The sequence below is a fragment of the Uranotaenia lowii genome, chromosome 2 (assembly GCF_029784155.1).
Source record: "Uranotaenia lowii strain MFRU-FL chromosome 2, ASM2978415v1, whole genome shotgun sequence".
Taxonomy (NCBI): domain Eukaryota; kingdom Metazoa; phylum Arthropoda; class Insecta; order Diptera; family Culicidae; genus Uranotaenia; species Uranotaenia lowii.
Genome location: NC_073692.1, coordinates 201,712,503 through 201,736,756, shown reverse-complemented (window position 1 = coordinate 201,736,756; position 24,254 = coordinate 201,712,503). Strand labels below are relative to the sequence as shown.

General features: G+C 31.7%; 1 protein-coding gene across 2 annotated transcripts in view; it reads right to left on the bottom strand.

Annotated features, from left to right (window-relative positions):
• Positions 1 to 24,254, bottom strand: part of LOC129740981 (lachesin-like) — a 343,414-nt gene that overhangs the window by 179,151 nt on the left and 140,009 nt on the right. For both annotated transcript variants that reach the window (XM_055732646.1, XM_055732647.1), the window contains exon 6: positions 20,636 to 20,764. In XM_055732646.1, the coding sequence (XP_055588621.1) occupies positions 20,636 to 20,764 (129 nt within the window). The remainder of the gene's footprint in view (positions 1 to 20,635; positions 20,765 to 24,254) is intronic.

Here is a 24,254-nt window from a genome sequence, read left to right as displayed (position 1 = left end):
GGGTATGAAGTGGAAATACGCGGAAAATGAGCATCAATTGCTTTATTGTGAGGTAATCAAAGTCCATCAAAAAAGTTAATTCTTGATAGCAGTCTATTGAGATCTTTGCCATTCGGTAATGATTTGTGCACTTCATAAATGGGGCATCGATGCTGTAAGGTGGGATATTTTTAAATTGGAAGTATGTCTTATCATTGCATATCTAATTAACGCAAGTGATGAATACAATGAAGTTGGAATATGTAGCATGAAATTTTAGATTGTACGTTAATAACAAACCATAAGTAATAATAATATTCCTAAATAATGAGAATTACAATTTACAAAACGCAATTCAAGATGCTTCATAATCGGAACGTGACAGTAGATTATAAATTTCGGTAAAACGAATCGACGAAAATTGTCATTCATATACGAGCCATCAGTTTCTTGTAGCAGGTATCATAATTCCGAAACACACTTGAACATGAGTAAGCCGACACATCACTTCATTCACATTCCGTGCGGCCATTCCAGTTCATCACTTCCGGTGGATTTCACCTACTCGTGCAGTAACAGTTGATTTTGTTCAAATATTTATTTTTATTATTTCGTTCACACCTTCCAAATCATCTATGAGAATGTGAAAAAAAAGTCAAGAAGGGAAGATTCGGGCAGAGCAAGTTATCCTCGCCTCCGGCAAAGGAAAGCTGGGATACAGGATGAAAAAATACTGAAAGGAAGTCGAATCATCCCAAGAAGGTTACTTACTTTTGCTCCCTCAACCCCCAACAGTGCCAAACGAACCTTGAATGAGAACATAGGGGATGGTTTTCTCTCGGTTCTTTTGAAGAAGAGGAGCCATCACACATGATGTGGTAGAACAGTTTTGCGGGGGAGAGGCCAATCCCTTCGTGTATGGCCTCTTCAAACCAATCGCTTTAAGGGATTTGTTGGATCTAGACTCGGTGGAAAAAATCCTATAGACAGATTTGCCGTCTAAGGCGAGTAAATTCCTTCCGTATCAAACAACCTCCGGCACGGCATCGTCCGTGTATCGTTTTAATAATTTATGTTTACTATGAGAATTTGCTGATCCAGCTGAGGTTTAGCTTTTAATGTTAAATTTATTAAGCTTTTCATAAGCCTTAAAGCTTGTAAAACATTTTTGCGAATTTAAACAGATTTTTTTTTTTAAATTTTTCTTGCGAATTCAAACATGAGCATTGAGAATCCCTAAAACAGTAAAACATCGTTTTTTGATCCGAGATGTTTTGAAGCTTTAAAAATCGATCGCACATCATGTGTCCAAAAGCACTCGCTGCGGAAGGAAAAATTTAAATTCCAATTCACCGAGTTTATTTCAGCGAACACCGAAACACTTCCAAACCCAAGCCAGTCGTTTGCTGTCGACTAGGAATTCTGTTGATATTTTGAACATCGGAACTGGCGTAGCGATGAAAAGAAAAATCGCTACTTCATTCCGGTGCTTTATCATCCTACCGATATACTCGTACCAAGGTCTTTCGTAGTCTTTTTTCCATTGACAAGAAAAAACTTCCTTCCTGAGTCTTCTTAGTCGACAGATATAATCATTATTCTACAATTCTTCTTATATGGTTTCTTGAAAAACAGAAAATTTGACGGTTTCTCTTATCAAGAGAGCTTCATCTAATATCGTGTCTAACGAATGATGTTAGATTCAGTTCTGAGCTGTCAATACGGAATCGTTATCTAACACGTGTTTCAGGGATAAAAAAATAATCTGTGGTTATATATCAGAGTGACAATGGATGTATCAGGAAAAACAATATGATCAAATTTTGAAAACCGACCATACACATCTATATATATAAAAAGCAATTTCTGTATGTTTGTTTGTTTGTTTGTTTGTTTTTTGTTTGTTTGTTTGTTTGTTTGTCCTTTATAGACTCAGCCGTTTTAAGAGCTAGAGAACTGAAATTTGGCATGGATACTCATTAGGACCAGGAAGGATGAAAAATGTTTTCAGATTTTTGGATGACCCCTTCTGAAGGGGGTCGTCCATACAAGACAAATATTGTTTTCACGATATTGACGTTATTTTTCGTCGGATTGTGTTGAAAATTTGTACATGAGTGTGTGACGTGCAATCGATTTGAGGTATCCAATTTAGTGTAAGGGGCCGGCAAAAGGGGTCGTCCATATTAATTTTTCATTATCTTAGTAATATTGTCGTTTTTATACATCGGATTGGGATGAAAATTTACACATAGGAGTTATTAGGGACAAATAACTGATTTCACTTATCCAAACTATAATCAGGGGTCGGCCAAAGGGGTCGTCCTTGTTAACTATTCACTGTTGATGCAATATTGTCGTTATTATACATCGGATTCAGACGAAAATTGGTACACGAGGGTTTTGAGAGATGAGCAATGGATTTCAGGTATTCAATTCAGTTTAATGGGCCGGCAAAGGGGGTCGTCCATATAAACCTTTCAATATTTTTGCAATATCGACGTTATTATACATCAGATTGGGATGAAAATTTCCACACGGTAGTTTTCAGGGACGGACAATCGATCTCAGATGTCAAATATTTTGCAGGGGTCGACGAAAGGGGTTGTCCATATAAATTAATTTTTCACTATTTTTAGCCATATTGACGTTATTATACAATGGATTGTTTTGAAAATTTGCACACGGGAGTTTTGAGGGAAGGGCAATCGATTTCAGATATCAAAGTTTATATAAGAGCCCCCGAAAGGGGTTTAGCCTTTTGGCAATAATTGCGTTGTTATGCAATAGTTTAGTCAAAATTTATACACGTGGTTTTTGATTCCTGATTTCATAATTAGTAGCAGACGACAAACAAAGTGAGCGTTCAATATTTTTGCAATTATTACTTAACAATGAATCTGGAAAATGCTTGGCAATTGACTTTCATACAAACTGTTCATGACATATTCCAAGTTTAAAGCGAAACGGAGTTCGTATGGGATCAGCTAGTTTTGTATATTTGCTTGAAAAACTCATCTGTGCGGCTCAACCAGACTTGGGGTACCTTAAAGCGTTCAATGTTCCGGTTTTTCAACCCTCAAAAATCACCAAAGGCGGGACCAAAAAAAATCGGAAAAATCGAAAGATCTATTTTGAAGGCAAATGGCTTAGAAATGTAAAAAGCGTCGTGTTCTGGTGTTATTAAAAAAAATAGCCATGAATCGACTTTATGGGGCTGGAACCCTTTTTTTTTTGGAAAAATAACTTTTCTCAGAATGTCGATTTTTGGTAATTTTTATTTTTCGAGATATACCAAAACTCGACGTTTTATTATTTTAAGGCAGCTCTTGATAAATGTCCTCTTGATAAATGTCACAAGGAGTGTTGACGGACGCCTCTTAGTTATGGAAAATGTTTAGTTTCCAAATAAAAATAATATGAGAATACTAAAACGACTATGTTCTAAAATTTTCCATTTTGGTCAAAGCAAACAACAGAATTTTAACAGATTTTTTAAATGAGATTTAGGTACTCGAGATTTGATTTGAAATTTTGTATACTACACAGCAAAAAATTTTCAAAAGTATACGGAATCTAAAACACTAGTAGTCTAATTTTTCACAAGTGTAATTCGGAGAAGATGTAATTTTCAACTTCTTTTGATGTCATTTTACCCTATTTAAAAAAATGAATGGAACAAAATTATTTTGGTATAATTTTATATTCCTTGATTGAAAAATAAAGCGGTAGATGAAATTTATATCACAAACAGAGTAAAATCATATCTGTTTGGTTGAAAATTAAATTGAAAATGTTTAAACTCAGCCATTTTATACTTAGATTTAGTTTGCGCGTTAGAAACCAAGGAACCAAATCGCAAAACTATTCGAAGACGAGTCGCGGATCCAGCACTTCCAGAATCATTCAATAGAAAGAAGATTTATTAGATTTGAAGTTGAAAAAAGAACGCTATTTAAATGAATCAATTTTCTCTTCAGGAACGGTAAACTTCTGCAGTGGCCTGAATCGAATCACAAAAGAAATTTGCCCAGTAAAGCTAGAGAATACATCATATATTTTCTAGCTTTACTGGGCAAATTTCTTTTGTGATACGATTCAGGCTACTGCACAGTGGTTTAAAACGCGAAAAACGTGATCATGGGCTTTTTGATGCCTTAGATGTCAAAATAGCTTAATGACATGTTCTACAATGTTTCATTATTTTTGATTGCGCATATTTTGCCATTATTTTTTTCTGATCGATCCACCTAAAAGTGAGATATTTTTTTTATTTTTTGAATTTGTCATCCAATCAAAATGATGTATTCAGAAAACTTGTAGACAATACAATTTTAAAAAACTTTGTAAAAGACTTTGTAGCTCTATCTCTCAAAACAACAGATTTATAGACATTTTTCTAAAATCTAACCTCGAAAAACGAAATTTTTAACGCTTCTATACAGGGCCAACTCTTCAATCTTAACAAATTAAGATTATCGTCTTCACTTGTCAACGGTAGGAATAGAAAAAAAATGTCATCCTTCCTTTTGCTAAAAAGCAAAAGATTGCCAGGCTGGCTTAACAAAAACTTCAAAACTACCATCTTTCAGACAAATGATTTTAGTAGTAAAACCTGATACATACAAATGAAATTATATGTTCATTAAAGCTTAAGAATGTGCCTTTCAAATGCATATAATTTTGTTTTCATAAGTTTGCAACTTTTAGAGATATAGATCAATGAAAATATGCAATTTTAAAAGGTAATTACACAAAAAGTACCATTTAACGTCAAGATAGAAACTTGACACCTTCAATGAAGTTGTGCACTTTTACAATTGTTACAACTCTCTCATATAAAGTAAGACTCGAAAGTCGCTTTGAAAAAAGTTAAACGAAAATTTCGTTTTTTGAGGTTAGATTTTAGAAAAGTGTCTATAAATCTGTTGTTTTGAGAGATAGAGCTTCAAAGTCTTTTACAAAGTTTTTTAAAATTGTATTGTCTACAAGTTTTCTGAATACATCATTTTGATTGGATGACAAATTCAAAAAATAAAAAAAATATCTCACTTTTAGGTGGATCGATCAGAAAAAAAAATAATGGCAAAATATGCGCAATCAAAAATAATGAAACATTGTAGAACATGTCATTAAGCTATTTTGACATCTAAGGCATCAAAAAGCCCATGATCACGTTTTTCGAGTTTTAAACCACTGTGCACTGCAAAAGTTTACCGGTTCATTTTGTTTTGCTCTACAGAGGGAAGAAGCAAACTGGCAATATCGTTGGAAATATAGGTCGGCTCTTTGAAAATCAATGCAAGCGCATTTCAATCCCAAAGATCTCAAAGGAATCAATAAAGTACAACGACTTACCAACGAATTACCAACTACGTTTTCCGGGTGTCCAAACATAGGCCGTCGGATTGCCTCTTCAGTCGGACAGGGGGTTAGTTTTGAGTCACCACACTTCCGTCGACTTTCGAGACTCTTTCCAAGGTTTCCGATTTTGGAATTCGCACGGTACTTCGATACAACCACGACGTTCGATTTAACCACGACGCTTCTGATAGATCCTATACTTCGACAGTAATCTTTAAACCACGACTACGTTTTCGACATCCGTCCAGGTTGCAGGATTAGAGAGCTGGCTCATGTCTTGCCAGCTTACAGAAAAACTTTTCCCACCGCCCTTCTTCTGAGGTTTTTCCTCAAACCCAATGCCCAGACAATGCAAAAAGACGCGCGAGTAGTTTTATATTTCTCGTTAGACAAAATCTGAACATGTAATGAAGCTAGCTGATATTCACGATAATAAATCGTTAAAATTTACATCCTCGTGTATGTTTAACACTACTGTTGAAGTCATCCGATTGCGTGAATTTGTTTTGATCTAAATTAACACGCCTCAGTACAATTTTATATCAAAAAACGATGTTTAGTTTTCGTGCATCGTTTTCGATAAAAAATTACACGAATTTTTCTTGCTGTGTATCACGTAAGTTTGTTTGGAAAATATTACTTTTTTTGGTTTTTCTTTTAGTTTCGTTCCCACGCGATGTGAATAAAATTCCAATACATGGAAATTTTGGTGAATTCACTGGTTACAACTTTGCCGAAAATGACTAAATAGTAGGGGTAGCGAGAAAATAGTTATAACGTTGAGACATTTTATTTTAATTAAAAAAATCTAGCAACACTGCCTGATTTTCCGTTCAATTTCAGAAATATAATTGAAACAAGAATGTTGTTGATTCGAGAGTCTTGAAATATTCTGATTAAATGATCTACATTAAAATTTATATCATTTAAAAAAAAAATCAAACAAGGGTTACCAGAAATTCAGTATCACCAGATGCCATGATTTTACAAAAATAAGACTCATATCAGGTTAAACTAATTTTCTTAAATGAATTGTTCACAACACATTTCCAATCTATTCAAGGTATTTTCAATGGTGTATCTTGTCGGTCTCGAACAAATTCACGTCTTTTTTAACTGTGTCAATTTTGTCTGAGCTCACCGATCCCATCTTAACCACCCGCTGGATTCCTGATTATCTCATGGCATGTTTTATACATACTTCAGCAATTCAAGTTACTTTAAAAAAAAAATGTCCAGGAAACAATCAAATCAACCCTTTGGTGGGTATTTCGAATTTGCAACACAAATATATGTACGTGAAAATATACGTGTTATTGTAACCTCCTACTCGGTTACAACCTGCATTTTATGCATTTCGGTGGCAGTTTTGCCCTGAAAATGATGAAATGTAGATAAATGTACATATTCACGCATTAAAGTTTTGAATTATATAAATTAAGTTTAAATGAAATAATTTTGGGCATTTAAATAAAAGTTAGGAGAATAGCAGATTTTTTTCCGTGTAGCAGTTCAGGATGACTCAACTGCTAGAACATCAAACTTCCTGACACCTGTCACAACAAAAGAGCGAGATGGCTACATCGCCTCAGATGACGTGGCCCAATCAGATGCATCTGCTTTGCCGATCTCCAATTCAGGCGGAGTTTATATAAGGCCTAAGCACCCATTGGCCGGCCTCTTTGATACCTTGGAGTTCGCGTCCGAAGTGTCGTCCAATCGTTGTGCGCGCATTTCATCCCGCCAACATCCGTTTCCAAAGTCGGATCATCGTCTTACGAAATTGAAGACCCTCAGGGAAAGTCCTTAGGGGTGTGGCCAGCAGCTCACCTCAAGCCAGGTTGAGCTTAGAAAACTAAATTGGATTAAAATTCTTTTGTACATATCTTTGTAAATAGTCTCATTTTCATTATTATAGTTTATATAAAGCTGGATTGAATTTGAGGCTTTAATATTATTTTCTGCTATTCTCCTAACTTTTATTTAAATGCCCAAAATTATTTCATTTAAACTTAATTTATATAATTCAAAACTTTAATGCGTGAATATGTACATTTATCTACATTTTATCATTTTCAGGGCAAAACTGCCACCGAAATGCATAAAATGCAGGTTGTAACCGAGTAGGAGGTTACAGTGTAAACATATCGTAGGTATAATGCAGCAAAACCAGTATATCCGTATAATTTTGGAGGCCACGATTTGCACGATTTGTCTTGCAAATCAATTTCGACTACCCTGATTCATTTTGGAATATTCTATGACAATTTACATCATCATATAGATGATTGAGGTTATAATCTAGTACAGGGGTTTTCAGATCATTTGCTTGGTGGAGCACTTTTCAATACCAAAAATTTTGGCGGAGCACCTACCTACATTTTTGAAAGAATGAAAAACCTGAGTTTTGAAAATTTGATAGTTTTTATCGTTTAAATAAGATGAATCTTATCATCATAGTCATGAAAATGAGTAATGAATGGCTACTCTTTGAATAGTCTTGTTTTTATTTACATTAAAAATTAATGATTTCAATAGAACAAATACGCTTTCTTCGATTTTGCAAACTGTAAAATGTTTTGTTCAATTTGTGTCAGTTATAGTCTGACATCTGGTTTCACGTTTAGTCGGGGTCAGTATTTTGTCTTCGTTGCGAGATATGTGGAAACTCCAGACTCACATAGATAAGTTGTGAAAAACGGCAGAAGAATAAGTTTTGCTTATCGGACAAAATTTGAAATTCATTTTTTAGTTGACACAAAAACTCTTAAACGACTTCTTGGAAGCGAATCTTTCCTGTAGCTCTGAATCCGATGTCATATCTTTTATGCATTCTTGCGATGTTAATGATTCTGGTTTCTTTGACACTGAATAATGTCATTCCACCCATTTCAAGTCTTCGATCGTTTTATGATACTCTTCGGGGAAATATTGCTGAAAACTGTTCAACAATTCCGGCGGAAAAACATTGTAATTGTAATTGTAAATGACTTGATTCATCCATTTTATGAAAAATGTCAGCAAAATAAGCCAACCGACAAGCCAATGATCATCATTGAATTTAACCCTTAAATGCAAAATTATTGTCGCTCAAAAACGTTCTAACTTTCGCAACAACAAGACAACGTTTTTTCCACGAGATAAGCAGCAATTTTATGTATGTTGTAGTATCGTGGAATGTTGGCTATTCATCTTTTCGCACAACGCCTTGAAAAACCTTAAATTTTTCGGTCGAGCCTTAATAAAGTTGATTATTTTTACGCTTTTCGTCTTTCAAAGATGATGATAGTTTCTTCATAGCGAGTGCATGTCGAAGCAGAGTGCAATGACTATATACTACCGTAACCTTTGGTCTTTTCTTTGATATTGGCAACGACACCAGCAGTATTTTTAACCATAGCATTCGCACTGTCCGTACATAACTACATCAATACAATTTCGCCATGGAATATTGTTTGCCGTAACACAATCATAATCATCTATTCCTGCTACATCTGAGGATTCGCCAAGCTGAATTGTGAATTTTGAAGTTCTCAATCGAAAACTAAAATGCTTTCAACATCTTCAGTCATGTCACAAATTCGCCGAGAAATCGTATTGTTAGACATGGGAATCGAATTCACCAATTCCACTGATTTATCACCAACCGTGACACGGACGACTTCTTGAATACAAAGTTTGAATAAGTTTTCAGCAATAGCATGCGCTTCTCCAGCGTTATTCAAGATTGGTTTATGACTTTCATTGCGTACGTCGCGGAGCACTTTCAAAAGCTTCGCGGAGCACGATCTGAAAACCCCTGATCTAGTAGATCTTCGCTCAATATGCGATTGGGAATATACTCATATACGACATTTTTCGTAACGATTTGGAAAGTTTGACGACTTCCCAGACAACCAGAAGTCGTATTTTCTTTTACAGATTACATCGTATAGACTGTTATTTATACTCATTTTCGTATATCTGCACCTACAATGTGCGGTCCATGCATATTCTTTATCGTATTTAAAGGCATTGCATGATTTTATTACGACAAGAAGAAGGACTCGTATTTATGTACATATGAACTCGACCTTTGTGTACGTTAATTCGCAAAAAATCCGTGAAACTACCGATATACGGTGATCAGCCGTGACTGAGAGATTTTGTCGTGCTATGCATAAAATAATTCGAAATAAAAACGTATATAACTGCATTGATTCGTAATAATGTGCATGCAATCGTATACCTTTGCAAATCAATTCGCATGTCTGATTTTCGTAAAACTTATTTGCTGGCAATCGTAAAAGAATACAAAAAAGTTCAATAAAATCGTTTATGATAATGGGACATCAATGATTGAAATCGTATTAAAGGAGGCTTCAAAATGTTGGTCTATTTTTAGATCATCGATGACGTGTTCTACGATTTGAAAGATTTAAGTTATAGAAATATACGATAGCACGACAAAATCTGTTAATCACGGCTCATCATCGTGTATCGGTCGTTTCACGGATTTTTTGCGAGTTGTCGTACACAAAGGTCGAGTTGTACATAAATACGAGTCTCTCTTCTTATCGTAATAAAATCATGCAATGCATTTGATTACGATGAAGAATATGTATGGGTCGCACAGCATTGTAGGTGCAGATATACGAAAATGAGTTTGAATACAATAGTTTAAATATATAACGATACTAGCAGACCCGGTAAACTTCGTCTTACCATGTTAAACTTGGCTTTTTCTTTGCTTTTTGACTTTAAAAAAGCATCAAATCTTGAGTTGTTAATCGTCTCGCTTTCTTGAACATGGCCTAGTTTTTTTTTTACATATCCATATTTTCTGTTTGCTCGAATTGTTCCGCCTAATTGTCTCGGAATCAAATCTAAGAACTTCAACTCAATTCTACGGGTTTTTTAATAAATTATCAAAAAATTTGCTCCAATCAATCTTACATGCATTTTACATGATTACTTTTCATTTACATTTGTTTGATTCGGATGCTTTGAATATTGCCGAATGGTATCAGGTATCAGCTTCCCGTTGCAAATTCGATTTTTTCAGCACTCAACGTAACCATCAAACTTGGCAAGCCTCATGCTAAAAAAAATCCACTCTTTGAAACTTGTTCCATAAATAAACATATGTTGATTATATCTATGTTTCATTTATTGTATACCAGTTATGTATACCAGTATATAGTTGATTTACTCCGCTTTGCTCGAGTTCACTTTAAGGTTGAAATCGAAATCAAAAGTTTCTCATTTATTGGAATTTATTGCATATGAAACTTTATGGAAGAAGAATTTTGAATATCGCACAATTTTTGGAGTATTTTCCCAACATTCTGCCTAGCGCAGCACTTTTAGCTCCCGAATATTTAGCTTTGGATGGTATATTTTTAAGAACTGAAGAAATAATAAACATTTGAGAACATTTTTTAAGAACCATTTTCAAGCAGATTTTTGTTCACTATCCTCACCCTCGGAAGCAGTGGTTATTAATATCCATATTTTCATCAAAATCATGCCCAAAAATAAAAGTTCGCCCTTTTATTTATTTGTTCGAGCAAAGAATGCAAATTAAATTCCTTTGAACATTAACCCAATAAATCAATTAAACGATTGGTTTTGAAATGGGAAAAATATGTTTTATTGTTTTGTTATTCAACAGAATTACAGCATTTATATTTTCTTTTTTTTTATCCTAAAAGACACACCTGCTAATTTAAACCATTGTTGTCTGATTTAAAATTTTCCTGAACAGTGTTGAAGATTATCTGCGATTTCATTTAAAAATTTATGATATTTTCAAGATTCAATAACATTCAATTGGAAATTAAAATTAAATACATCAAAAAGAACTAATCTGTTAAGGCTACAATGATTTCATTCATTCTATTTTCTGGAAATTTTCATGTTTTCATGTACATTTACCTCGAAACCTTAAAAAACATTTAAAAGTCTTTCTTTTATTATCAATTGTTATTTTCATTAAAGAAACATCGGGGCAAGTGCAAATGGATATCATCACAGTTCATCTTTTATATTCTTTCAAAAAGAATGATTTTAAAATGAACTTAATACTTGTTCCTGTTTGTCTTTTTTATCACCATTCATTGATATATCTGCAGTTTATCTCCAGAATAAAATAATGGTTGGTACTTCAATTTCACTGAATACTGTTTTACCAAAAGACCTTCATTTACAATGACATTTAATAATTTTGAATATTTTAGAGAAAAATTAATATATATTTCATGGTAACAGGCGAGTTGCCACTTGTTTCACCGTGTAAAATGACAGAAGTTAATATTATTTTCAACACTTTCAGGTCGTAATAAAAACTTATAAAAAAAATTCTGCTTCTGCTACCAAAACAATTATGCTTCTGGAATTATTAACAAAAAAAAAAATTCAACAAAAAAGCGGATCTAAAGTCTCTTCTATGTAGCCAAAATATGTTATACAAAAACAGACGTTAATGTTAAGTCCGAACTTGAATTCTGTGTAAACAAACAGGGAACCTGCAAACAAATTTTCAATCAACGATTTAAAAAAAAGATAAGTTTATTTAGTCAGGTGGTTTATTTGGGCCCTACCTTTTATAAATTAAGAAATAATGTATACATTTTTATCAATGTTGAACGTTTGCACTTCTTTTCATAAACATCAATCCTGTATAATCCATTTTAAATGTACAGTTCATGTGTCTGTTAATTTTCAACAGATTTTGTGGTTGTTCTGTAAATTTAAAGGCGCTTGATACATCTTCAGTGAAGCACATTTGAGCATGTTTGAAACATGTTTCTATGCGTATTGGATTATAAACCAAATCTTTCCACTTTTCTTTTTTAAAATGTCCGTAAATAACTATTTTTATTATCATTTACGTTATTTTTTTCTCATGTTTTTGATGCATTTCTTTGTTTTTTTTGTTGTAATTTTTGCTGTTTTTGTCGTACTTCATCATTTGTTTTTGTTGTTGTATTCTATCACCATTTCTGAACGTAAAAACGTATGTTTGGTGTTTGTCTCAATTATATTGGTCCTGTTTTAGAGAAAACCAAAAGGTAATGTCGATTCTAAAAACCGTTCGGATGTTGCCAAAAACGAACGGGGTGTGTATTTCACATGCATTAGTACTAAATTCATATTTTTCAGACAACTATTCCTTCTTTAAATAACACGAATTAAAGTTTAATTTTTTCAAATAGTTAAAATGGTTTTGATTTGATCGGCGAAATATCAATCTGGGTCACATCTAGGCGTCATTCATTACTCTGTGCTGTACAAATGATCTAGAAATCAAGAAGAAAGAAAAAAACACATCTAGGCTTCATATGGCCACCACATGCATTGAAATTATGCGTGGTTGAAAAATGCGCGCCCAAATATTTCCAATCACAATCAGTATGCTATGCAATGTTTACTATCCTCTTGCGACGCTGGCTCGCGACGTCTCGACCATGGAGACGAAAAACAAACCGCCCGGCGCCCAAAAGAAAGAAAATGTCGAAAAAATTGAAGGCCATGACTTAAATTTGATTCAATTTATTACAAATTTAATGATTACGGACAATTGATGCGACTTTTTGTTGTTTTTATTCGATATAAACCGATTCGCATGCCTACAGAATATTCTAAAAATAATTTCATTTGAATCGGTTGGGTCAATTCGGAGGAGTAGTACTACAAACACCGTTACAAGAGAATTTTATATAATAGATAATCTGTAAAATAAAATACGACTTCTGATTGTCTGGGACATTAAAAGGTCAGCCTAATATCATGTTATGCTTTCCTGAAAAGAGGAATCACGATTTTACTGTGGAGTCGAGAAAATTAAATGAAAGGTCATTTAGCGAAAATTCAGTCAGACTGAGGAAAATCACAATCATCAATTGGAGGAAGTTTGAATTAAAATGGTTTTTAATTATAAGTTAAGAGTCGAAGAAAATTTGAAAATAACAATACAAATTATATAGAAATAGTCTTAAAAATAACTGGCAACTCGGTAGCAAACTAACCAGAGCACGGTTTTTTTAGTGTATTCTTTATGATTAGAGACAGGGCCGTAGGAAGCACTGAATTATGGGGGGGTGGGGGGGGGGGGGTGAGGGAGGTGGTGTTGTTGGTGACCTTTTTTTTGTATGACAGTTTTGCTCAAACAATGCATGACTAAGAAAAATAAAAAAAAGTTTTATTATGAAATACTATATGTGATTATTCATTTTAAAGTTCGTTTTCTTAGAAAATAGAAACTAGTTTTTTGCGTTAAATAGAAACTTTTGAAAATACATCTTAGAATCTGTCAGATGATGATAAGGATTTGTATAAAGATTCCTTAGGCAATAAAATAGGAAACTTACTCTCATCGATGGTTGAAATCTTATATTTGCATCAAAATCAAATGAACTAAGCATAAGATTGCAGAAGTTCTTCTGCACGTATCCGGGTCGGGCAAATCCGGGCTGTTTTATTTAAAACCTGACAAAATTCGGAAATTCTATTTCCAAATTTCACAAACCAAAATCCGGTCAATATTCGGGAAAAATTGACAAAAATCCAAAAACTATTCAACACAGAAATACTTTTTTTTCTCACCGAAAAACACAACCAGATTTGAATCGTATTTAAGCCTGTTTCAGTCTCCCAAAAAATCGATTAGATTTATTTTAGCTAATCTAGCTGGTAAAATTTAATTTTTGGGCGTTTTAAATTATAATGATACATTTTATTTTTTTTAATCTTCCAATGAAATGTGAATGTATTCGGCAAAACTCTGATTTTTTTCAACAAAATTCGGGCGGCCGAACCTTTCCCCATTTTTTAAAATTAAATATCCTGACAAGTCCGGGAAAAACTGGGTAATCTAGCCAGCTAATTTTGCTTATTTGATTTGAACTAACAATAAGCCTTCAATTTCTAAAAAAAATCCTAAAAATCAATACAATTTTCAAAGGTATAAGCAAAACACAAAAATTTTGCAGTAAAAATCCGATTTATGCCAATTTTATCCTAGTTAAAGATATAAGTTTGAAATTTGGTTCTTGAAAATACTGCAATATTGATTATGTTGAACAATATGCCAAACCTATGGAATTCCCTGAAATTTCTGTAAGAGAAGATATAGTATGCTGAAGTATCATCAATAAATATTCATTGAAAATTAATTCCTGTGGATGGATTTTTTTGCAAAATGAACTATAATTCTACTTACTTTTTGTCATTTGCAGCTGAATTGTGCAAAGGAAGTGATTTTGGTTCAATTTTAAAATCAAACGAACAATCAGAATTATCATCCTGCGATCTCTTGCAATTTAAATCCTTACCGAAATAGTCGTCTAGATAAATTTTTGGTTATGGAACTCATTTACGAGCTGAATCTGAATTTTGAGACTGAATAAAAATTTTTCAATCTGTTTCGGAATTTCAATACGTTTTCTAAAATTTTCATTGAATCGGTTTCTGAATTAAGCAATATGATCCAAGAACTGAAATCAGTTTCGGAACCCTCAATTATGAATCCATAATAATAATTCGGAACTTTTTGGGTTTCAATGAGTATCCTTTATTTCAATTATGTATTTCTAATCCGACATGCAAATCTTTATCTATATATATAAAAAGCAATTATCTGTATGTTTGTTTGTTTGTTTGTTTGTTTGTTTGTTTGTTTGTTTGTTTGTTTGTTTGTTTGTTTGTTTGTTTGTTTGTTTGTTTGTTTGTTTGTTTGTTTGTTTGTTTGTTTGTTTGTTTGTTTGTTTGTTTGTTTGTTTGTTTGTTTGTTTGTTTGTTTGTTTGTTTGTTTGTTTGTTTGTTTGTTTGTTTGTTTGTTTGTTTGTTTGTTTGTTTGTTTGTTTGTTTGTTTGTTTGTTTGTTTGTTTGTTTGTTTGTTTGTTTGTTTGTTTGTTTGTTTGTTTGTTTGTTTGTTTGTTTGTTTGTTTGTTTGTTTGTTTGTTTGTTTGTTTGTTTGTTTGTTTGTTTGTTTGTTTGTTTGTTTGTTTGTTTGTTTGTTTGTTTGTTTGTTTGTTTGTTTGTTTGTTTGTTTGTTTGTTTGTTTGTTTGTTTGTTTGTTTGTTTGTTTGTTTGTTTGTTTGTTTGTTTGTTTGTTTGTTTGTTTGTTTGTTTGTTTGTTTGTTTGTTTGTTTGTTTGTTTGTTTGTTTGTTTGTTTGTTTGTTTGTTTGTTTGTTTGTTTGTTTGTTTGTTTGTTTGTTTGTTTGTTTGTTTGTTTGTTTGTTTGTTTGTTTGTTTGTTTGTTTGTTTGTTTGTTTGTTTGTTTGTTTGTTTGTTTGTTTGTTTATTTGTTTGTTTGTTTGTTTGTTTGTTTGTTTGTTTGTTTGTTTGTTTGTTTGTTTGTTTGTTTGTTTGTTTGTTTGTTTGTTTGTTTGTTTGTTTGTTTGTTTGTTTGTCCTCTATAGACTCAGCCGTCTTAAGAGCTAGAGATCTGAAATTTGGCATGGATGCTCATTAGGACTAGGAATGATGAAAAATGTTAGATTTTTGGACGACCCCTTCTGAAGGGGGTCGTCCATACAAGACAAATATTGTTTTCACGTTATTGACGTTATTTTCGGTCGGATTGTGATGAAAATTTGCACATGAGTGTTTTGAGAGACGAACAATCGATTACAGTTATCAAATTAAGGGTCAGGGGTCGGCCAAAGGGGTCGTCCATATTCACTGATTAATTTTTTTGTGATACTGGCGTTATTATAGATCGTATTGTGATGAAAATTAGCACATGAGTGTTTTGAGGGACCAGCAATCGATTTCAAGTTTCGAATTGCGGTTCAGAAGTTGGTTGAAGGAGTCGTCCATACCCAACTTTAATGTTTTTGCGATTTTGACGTTATTCTACATTGGATTGAGATGAAAATTTCCGCATAGGAGTTTTGAGGGACGCTCTTTTGCTTTCAGGTTTCAAATCTTGCCTCAGGGGTCGGCAAAAGGGGTTATTATCTGTTCACTGTTTTTACGATATTCTCTTGATTGAGCATAGAATTGTAATGAAAATTGGCACATGGGAGTTTAACAGAAAAGATAATTGATTTCAAGTGTCAAGTTTTGAATCGTGGTCAAAAAAAGGCCGTCCATGTTAGTTGCTCACTGTTTTCGCGATATTGTCGGGATCATGCATCAGATTGAGATGAAAATGTTCAGATGAGGGTTATAAACTATGAGCAATTGACTCCAGGTAGCATGTTCCGTGTCAAGGGTCGGCGAAAGGGGCGTAATTTAACATAAAATTTGAAAAGAAAAAATGGCACAAGGGAGTTTTGAGGAACGTAAAATTGGTTTCAATTATCGAATTTCGGGCCATGGGACAGAAAAAGAGGGTTTCATTGAAAGTTCAGTGTTTTGTGCAATAATTTTGTGGGAGGCAGTTAATTGATACCAATTTAAGTGTGAAGGTCAAGCAAAAGAGTCGTGCACACAAACAAATAGTACATGTATCTGCCATAATGTGTAGATTTTGCAACCGATCGAGAAGAAAACACTCTCACATAAATTTTAATAAAAAGCCAATCAACAGTTTAATTTGAATTTCAAGTAATAGTAATAGTAGCGACTTTAAACACTGTTGATTTTTTTCCCCAAAATTATCGAAAGAATGTTTCGAATTCATTTTCTAAACTCATTTTGACGTACCAATGATTTAAAGCGAAACGATGTTCGTACGGGTTCAGCTAGTTAATAATATAAATTTGAATTATGAATCTAAATCGCTATTTTGAATTTTTGTTGTGTTTGAATTTAAAGTTAATTAACTTTGAATCTGAATATGACATAAAAACTTTAATTTTTTTTTCATATTCGTAAAAATTATTACTAGATGTAAAAAATGTGTATGAGTTTCGAAAATCATGAATCAAATTTTGAAGGAAATGTTAAACCAAATTAAAATGACGGTTTCAAGAATCCTTAACTGGATACATAATCCGAAATTTCAAATCACAAATACAATTTCGATTTTGATTATAAGAAACCGGAATAAAATTTTGTAAAAAAAAAAATGAATTACTATTCATAAGTGAGAAAATTGTGAAAATCTGTAGCTGAATTTTGAATCTGGGAATAGTTTTCGAGGTTTTGGCATCAGTTTTGAGTCAAGGTTGTTTCTATAGAATAACCTTACTCCATCATCAAAATATGATTAAAAAATTTTAATTTTTAGAGTAGAGTATTATACCTCGCTTGCTCGGTCAAATATTTCATTGAATTTTTATTGAAAAACCATAAGCGATTATTTCATTTGCCTTCTAATTCTTCAATTTTAATACCCCTCATGTTTTTGGGTCGATTATTTTCAACCAGATGATATCAGCAGATGATTTATTACAAGGTCTTTTTAAATTACTTTATTGATATTGAAGATTGAATATGTGCAAGATATCTTCAAAATAGTTGTTAAAATAAACGATTATCTTTAACCTAAAGCATACCATACTTTCTATCATAAGTGTCCACATGGTCAAACAATTCAGAACAATTATTGAAAAATTTGTTAAAGCAAAGCGCAAATCTGTAAAAAATCTAGACATTATTCTAAAACATACAAAAGAAAAAAAAGGAAATTAATTGAAAATTAAAGTATTTATTGGATCACAGCAGCAGTGAAAAATTGTATCTGAGAATTAAACACAAATTTATGTTCATCTTGATTTTTTTATCGTTTTCAAACATAAAATCCAAAATTTTCAAAGATAAATTTAAGTTTTTTATCTGATTTAGAAAATTATCTGAATAAACCCGGGAAAAATCCGGGAAGTTTAAAACAATATCTGCGCATCTCGGCCAGATTTGATTTGAATTATATCGAATTCAATTTATCATGCAAATCTAGAATAAACGATATAAAGATATAAAGAGATATTTTTCAGCATTCTCCTGTACGATCTACAATGAATGATACACGGCTACACATAAGATGTTTTACTGAAACCATAAATTTTTGATGATTATGAAGCTCTTTCAATATTTTTTCAGATATATTATAAATTATCCAAAATCATTTGAAAATTTTGACACATCTCTTATTTTAAAAATTTTAAAAAATAAATATTTTCCGTAATACTTAGCTCAACTATTCGGTGAGCCTAATATTCGGCTTAACGGTTTTTAGGCGGTATTCTGATGAACGAACTTTCGGTACATCTCTATTTATGATCATTTCTATCCCGGGCTGCTTCGGGTAGCTGACTGATTAAAATGTCTGACTTCATTTCTACAAGGAAGAAAACCCACCCACGCGACCATTAAAATAAACGTAATATGGTGGTCAAATCATAAGCAAAATATTAAGCCCGCTAGAGGGAAGATATTTTAAAAAAATTCATAATGGACAGCAAAACAAACTTTTGAGTGTGCACCTGGCAGGTTTTTGGCTAGAAACTCTACGTTGTTAATTTTCGCTTGTTTTTTTCCGAAGATAAACAAGAAGAAAAAAAATTGAAAAATTTGATGACTAGTACTTGAGGAGGCTGACGATCTGTGGAAGCTGCAAATCAAACAGTGTTTCATAACGATTGACACAATGAATAGTTCAATACTCAAAAAAGACTTTCTCCAAATGTAACCGTTTTTCCTTTGGTTCCACAAAGTTTAAACTCTGTTTTGGTTGGATCTGGAATCGTGCCATTACGCAAAACCTGTGATGGAGAGATAAGAAGTGAAATATATTGTTTTGAGCCGAAGGAGGAAAATCGGCTTAATTTGTCATAATTTTAACCAAATAAAATTTTTTTTGAGTAGTTTTTAAGCTTCAGGAAACAGGAAATTCAACCAAAAATAGCTTGATTTGGAAAAAGGGTATACATTTATATTTGGCGCACGTGTTACCAAAAATTAAAATCAAAGAACTTCTTCATCGGACGCTATCTCACTTGACAGAACGTCACAAACATTTGCACATGTAAACATTACAATACTAGGCAGTTTCGTTGATAATTTCATCAATTTCCATTCATACTTTCGAAAGTTATTCACAAAACAAAAAGTTGCTTTTTTCCGCATACACTCCAGGAGCTCCTTGTTCCACTTCTAAGCACATTAGTTTCATTGTATAACATACTTTTTAAGCACCCTTGTTGTTTCTTTAAGAGTTGAAAATTGATATCTTAAATGCCTTAAAAACAATCGAAAAATGACCTTAAGGTTAAAAAGCGCTGCTACCGAATAAAAAGTCTCGATTCTTTATCTCACCGCCTTGATAAATCGATGAAAGGGGGCTTAATCACTTGAATTACTTGCAACTTTTTTTCTGGCCGCTTCTATTTTCCAGACTTTCTTTCTCTCGCCAAACCATATAGCCAGCTAAAGGAAGGCAGCATAATTTTCCTCCGCATTGCCGTTCCGTCAGTAAACCAGAAGCAACATACATAGGTTTGTACATATGTTAGATGGCGTCTTTTGACTCAGAAGCATTGCGTTGTCGTTCGTTGGGTGTAAAGGCGTTTACTGACTTTTCGGGATTCCGTCGAGTAAAAAAAAAGAAGTTTGGGATGGGAAACATTACATTACGGGAAACCAGAAGCAGCACCTTCTGCGAGTTCAAAAAATGTAACACCAAACGATTCAACACGGCGAACACGTGCGATCAAATAAATTAGGATTTTTATATCTCTTGCTTGCTGCTGGAAGAAAAATCCTTGCTACCGGGACCATCATCAGGTTTTTGCGCAATCTTTTTCGCTATATTTTATCGGCTAGGAAAATAAAATGTTCGATTTAATGAAAATTTAAGGACTTTGATTTTTGAATATTTTATATGTCAGCATTTCATCTGATTTTGTGTCTTCCTATTCCTCTGTTTTTTTTCGTTCTTCTGCTTTTCTGTTCTTCTGTTCTTCTGTTCTTCTGTTCTTCTGTCTTTTTTTTACATTCCATCGATATTCTTCTGAAAAGAAAACGACTCCAGCAATCCTTTTTATGTTGAAATATGCCATTAATAACAACTTGCCACTTACTTAATTAAAGCAGAAATTTTCCTCCTCTTTTTTGCACCCTTCCCAAAGCATAATCTTAACCAGGTTCATTAGTGTCAACTTGTTTTTCATATTCTTTTCTCCGAGAAAAAAAACCCTCATTTTAAGTTGTTAACACCTAGATGATCACCCCATAGAAACGGTACGTGAATGAAACTCCCGCAAGAGGTGTTATTTTAATGTGATGCAAATGAATTTAATTTGAAAAAGCTGGTGGTCAACCGTTGAGGTTGGGAAATGATGCCGTCCACTTCCAGGAATGTTGCCGGACGCCTGAAATGTGTAAAACGAAAATGGTCCATTCGGGAAGCTGGGTACTTACAATCGACGCTGACTTTAATCCGCTTGGACACCGTCGGAGGGACGCCATTCGAGGCAATGCAAAGGTAGGCTCCCATGTCCAGCCGGGATATTTTCGATATCTCGACCGTTTCGCCGTCCCACTCGATCACTGGAAGGAAGCAAGAAGAAGGCGAGAATTAAATGAAACTGACTAATTAGTGCGAGAAAAAAAAGATGGTTGAAAATAGAAAAAAATCAAAGGTTGAAGTAAAGGTGGTTTTCTATTAGGATGAAAAAAATGTGAAAATAGTTGTCTAGATAAGTCTTTGTGAAATGAGTAGGGGAGATAAGGGCAAAATGGCCACCTTAAGGAAAACGCTTATTTCACCATAGAAAACAGCTATAATATGTGAATTACATCATTGTTTCGTGTGCAGACACTCAAATAGTCTATTGCCTAATTGGATGAAACTTGAAAATGTAGAAAATAAAGGTTTAAAAATGCATTTTATAATTTTTGTGAAAGCCCCCCTGGGGCAGTATAAGCTCCATTAATCGGGGCACGATGAGCGTTTTCTGCCGGGGAATCTAGCAGCGAATTCGACTCGATGAAGTCAACTGAATAATAGAGCTACAGCTTGACTTGTTTCATCTGACGATTTGGCCTATTGGAAAGGTGTCGGAGAGGTAATTTGTAGACTGGAGTTCGATTCCTGGTCAAGGTGCCAAGACTACAAAACGTTTTTGTTTTATTTTGGTTTAAATTTATTATAGTAATTTTTCAGAATTCTTGATATTTCCTTGAATTGAAAAAAAAGGCAACTTATGCATCCTTTTTGAGGAAGTCAAAATTACATTCAGTCATCGGAAAAGTTGATTATAAATTCAAAGTCTTTATTTTTACTTTCGTTGTAAAATTACACACTTTTTTTCAAAAAAGTTCACAGTTTCATTGAATGAATTTTTACCTTCTTTAAATTGTCACTCTTGTCTTGAATCTCAGAAATGAAAGGCATATTTGAACTCAGCACTCCCGAACCTATCAAAATCAGCACTTCAATTTTTGGCACTTGAAATATGAATTTTGTTGCCTTTGGTTGTAAGAAATGGATCCCTCATTTCAAAATTATTTCTAAAAAGTAGTTTAAAAAAATTCAATTCAAAAGCAAATCAATGAAAAAAGAGTTCCAAATGCTACTGATTTTAGAATCTAATTTAATTACTTTATTCCAGAATTCAATTAATTTAGGAAATACATTTTTTGACTATAATTTTCAATGAAAATTTTATTTCAGAATTGAAATAACAACACGATATTTCCGAATAAATTCAAGAAAAACTTTTAAATTATAATAAAACTCCGAGATTAAAAACACTTTCAAACTCATATAAATTATTTAAAACGCTTTTTTCAAATATGTCTTTTCCGAACGTGACAAAAATGACAAAAATGAAAAAAAACGGACAGGAATGACAAAAATGACAAAAATGACAAAAATGACAAAAATGACAAAAATGACAAAAATGACAAAAATAACAAAAATGACAAAAATGACAAAAATGACAAAAATGACAAAAATGATAAAAACGACAAAAATGACAAAATTGACAAAAATGACAAAAATGACAAAAATGACAAAAATGACAAAAATGACAAAAATGACAAAAATGACAAAAATGACAAAAATGACAAAAATGACAAAAATGACAAAAATGACAAAAATGACAAAAATGACAAAAATGACAAAAATGACAAAAATGCCAAAAATAACAAAAATGACAAAAACGACAAAAATGACAAAAATGACAAAAATGACAAAAATGACAAAAATGACAAAAATGACAAAAATGACAAAAATGACAAAAATGACAAAAATGACAAAAATGACAAAAATGACAAAAATGACAAAAATGACAAAAATGACAAAAATGACAAAAATGACAAAAATGACAAAAATGACAAAAATGACAAAAATGACAAAAATGACAAAAATGACAAAAATGACAAAAATGACAAAAATGACAAAAATGACAAAAATGACAAAAATGACAAAAATGACAAAAATGACAAAAATGACAAAAATGCCAAAAATAACAAAAATGACAAAAACGAAAAAAATGACAAAAATGACAAAAATGACAAAAATGACAAAAATGACAAAAATGACAAAAATGACAAAAATGACAAAAATGACAAAAATGACAAAAATGACAAAAATGACAAAATTGACAAAAATGACAAAAATGACAAAAATGACAAAAATGACAAAAAATGACAAAAATGACAAAAATGACAAAAATGACAAAATTGACAAAAATGAAAAATATGACAAAAATGACAAAAATGACAAAAATGACAAAAATGACAAAAATTACAAAAATTACAAAAATCACAAAAATAACAAAAAAGACAAAAATGACAAAAATGACAAGAATGACAAAAATGACAAAAATGACAAAAATGACAAAATGACAAAAATGACAAAAATGACAAAAATGACATAAATGACAAAAATGACAAAAATGACAAAAATAACAAAAATAACAAAAATGACAAAAATGACAAAAATGACAAAAATGATAAAAATTACAGAAATTACAAAAATTAAAAAAATTACAAAACTTACAAAACTTACAAAACTTACAAAAATTACAAAAATTACAAAAATTACAAAAATTACAAAAATTACAAAAATTACAAAAATTACAAAAATTACAAAAATTACAAAAATTACAAAAATTACAAAAATTACAAAAATTACAAAAATTACAAAAATTACAAAAATAACAAAAATTACAAAAATTACAAAAATTACAAAAATTACAAAAATTACCAAAATTACAAAAATTACAAAAATTACAAAAATTACAAAAATTACAAAAATTACAAAAATTACAAAAATTACAAAAATTACAAAAATAACAAAAATTACAAAAACTAGAAAAACTACAAAAATTACAAACATGACAAAAATTACAAAAATAACAAAAATTACAAAAATAACAAAAATTACAAAAATTACAAAAATTACAAAAATCACAAAAATTACAAAAATTACAAAAATTACAAAAATTACAAAAATTACAAAAATTACAAAAATTACAAAAATTACAAAAATTACAAAAATTACAAAAATTACAAAAATTACAAAAATTACAAAAATTACAAAAATTACAAAAATTACAAAAATTACAAAAATTACAAAAATTACAAAAATTACAAAAATTACAAAAATTACAAAAATTACAAAAATTACAAAAATTACAAAAATTACAAAAATTACAAAAATTACAAAAATTACAAAAATTACAAAAATTACAAAAATTACAAAAATTACAAAAATTACAAAAATTACAAAAATTACAAAAATTACAAAAATTACAAAAATTACAAAAATTACAAAAATTACAAAAATTACAAAAATAACAAAAATTACAAAAATTACAAAAATTACAAAAATTACAAAAATTACAAAAATTACAGAAATTACAAAAATTACAAAAATTACAAAAATTACAAAAATTACAAAAATTACAAAAATTACAAAAATTACAAAAATTACAAAAATTACAAAAATTACAAAAATTACAAAAATTACAAAAATTACAAAAATTACAAAAATTACAAAAATTACAAAAATTACAAAAATTACAAAAAT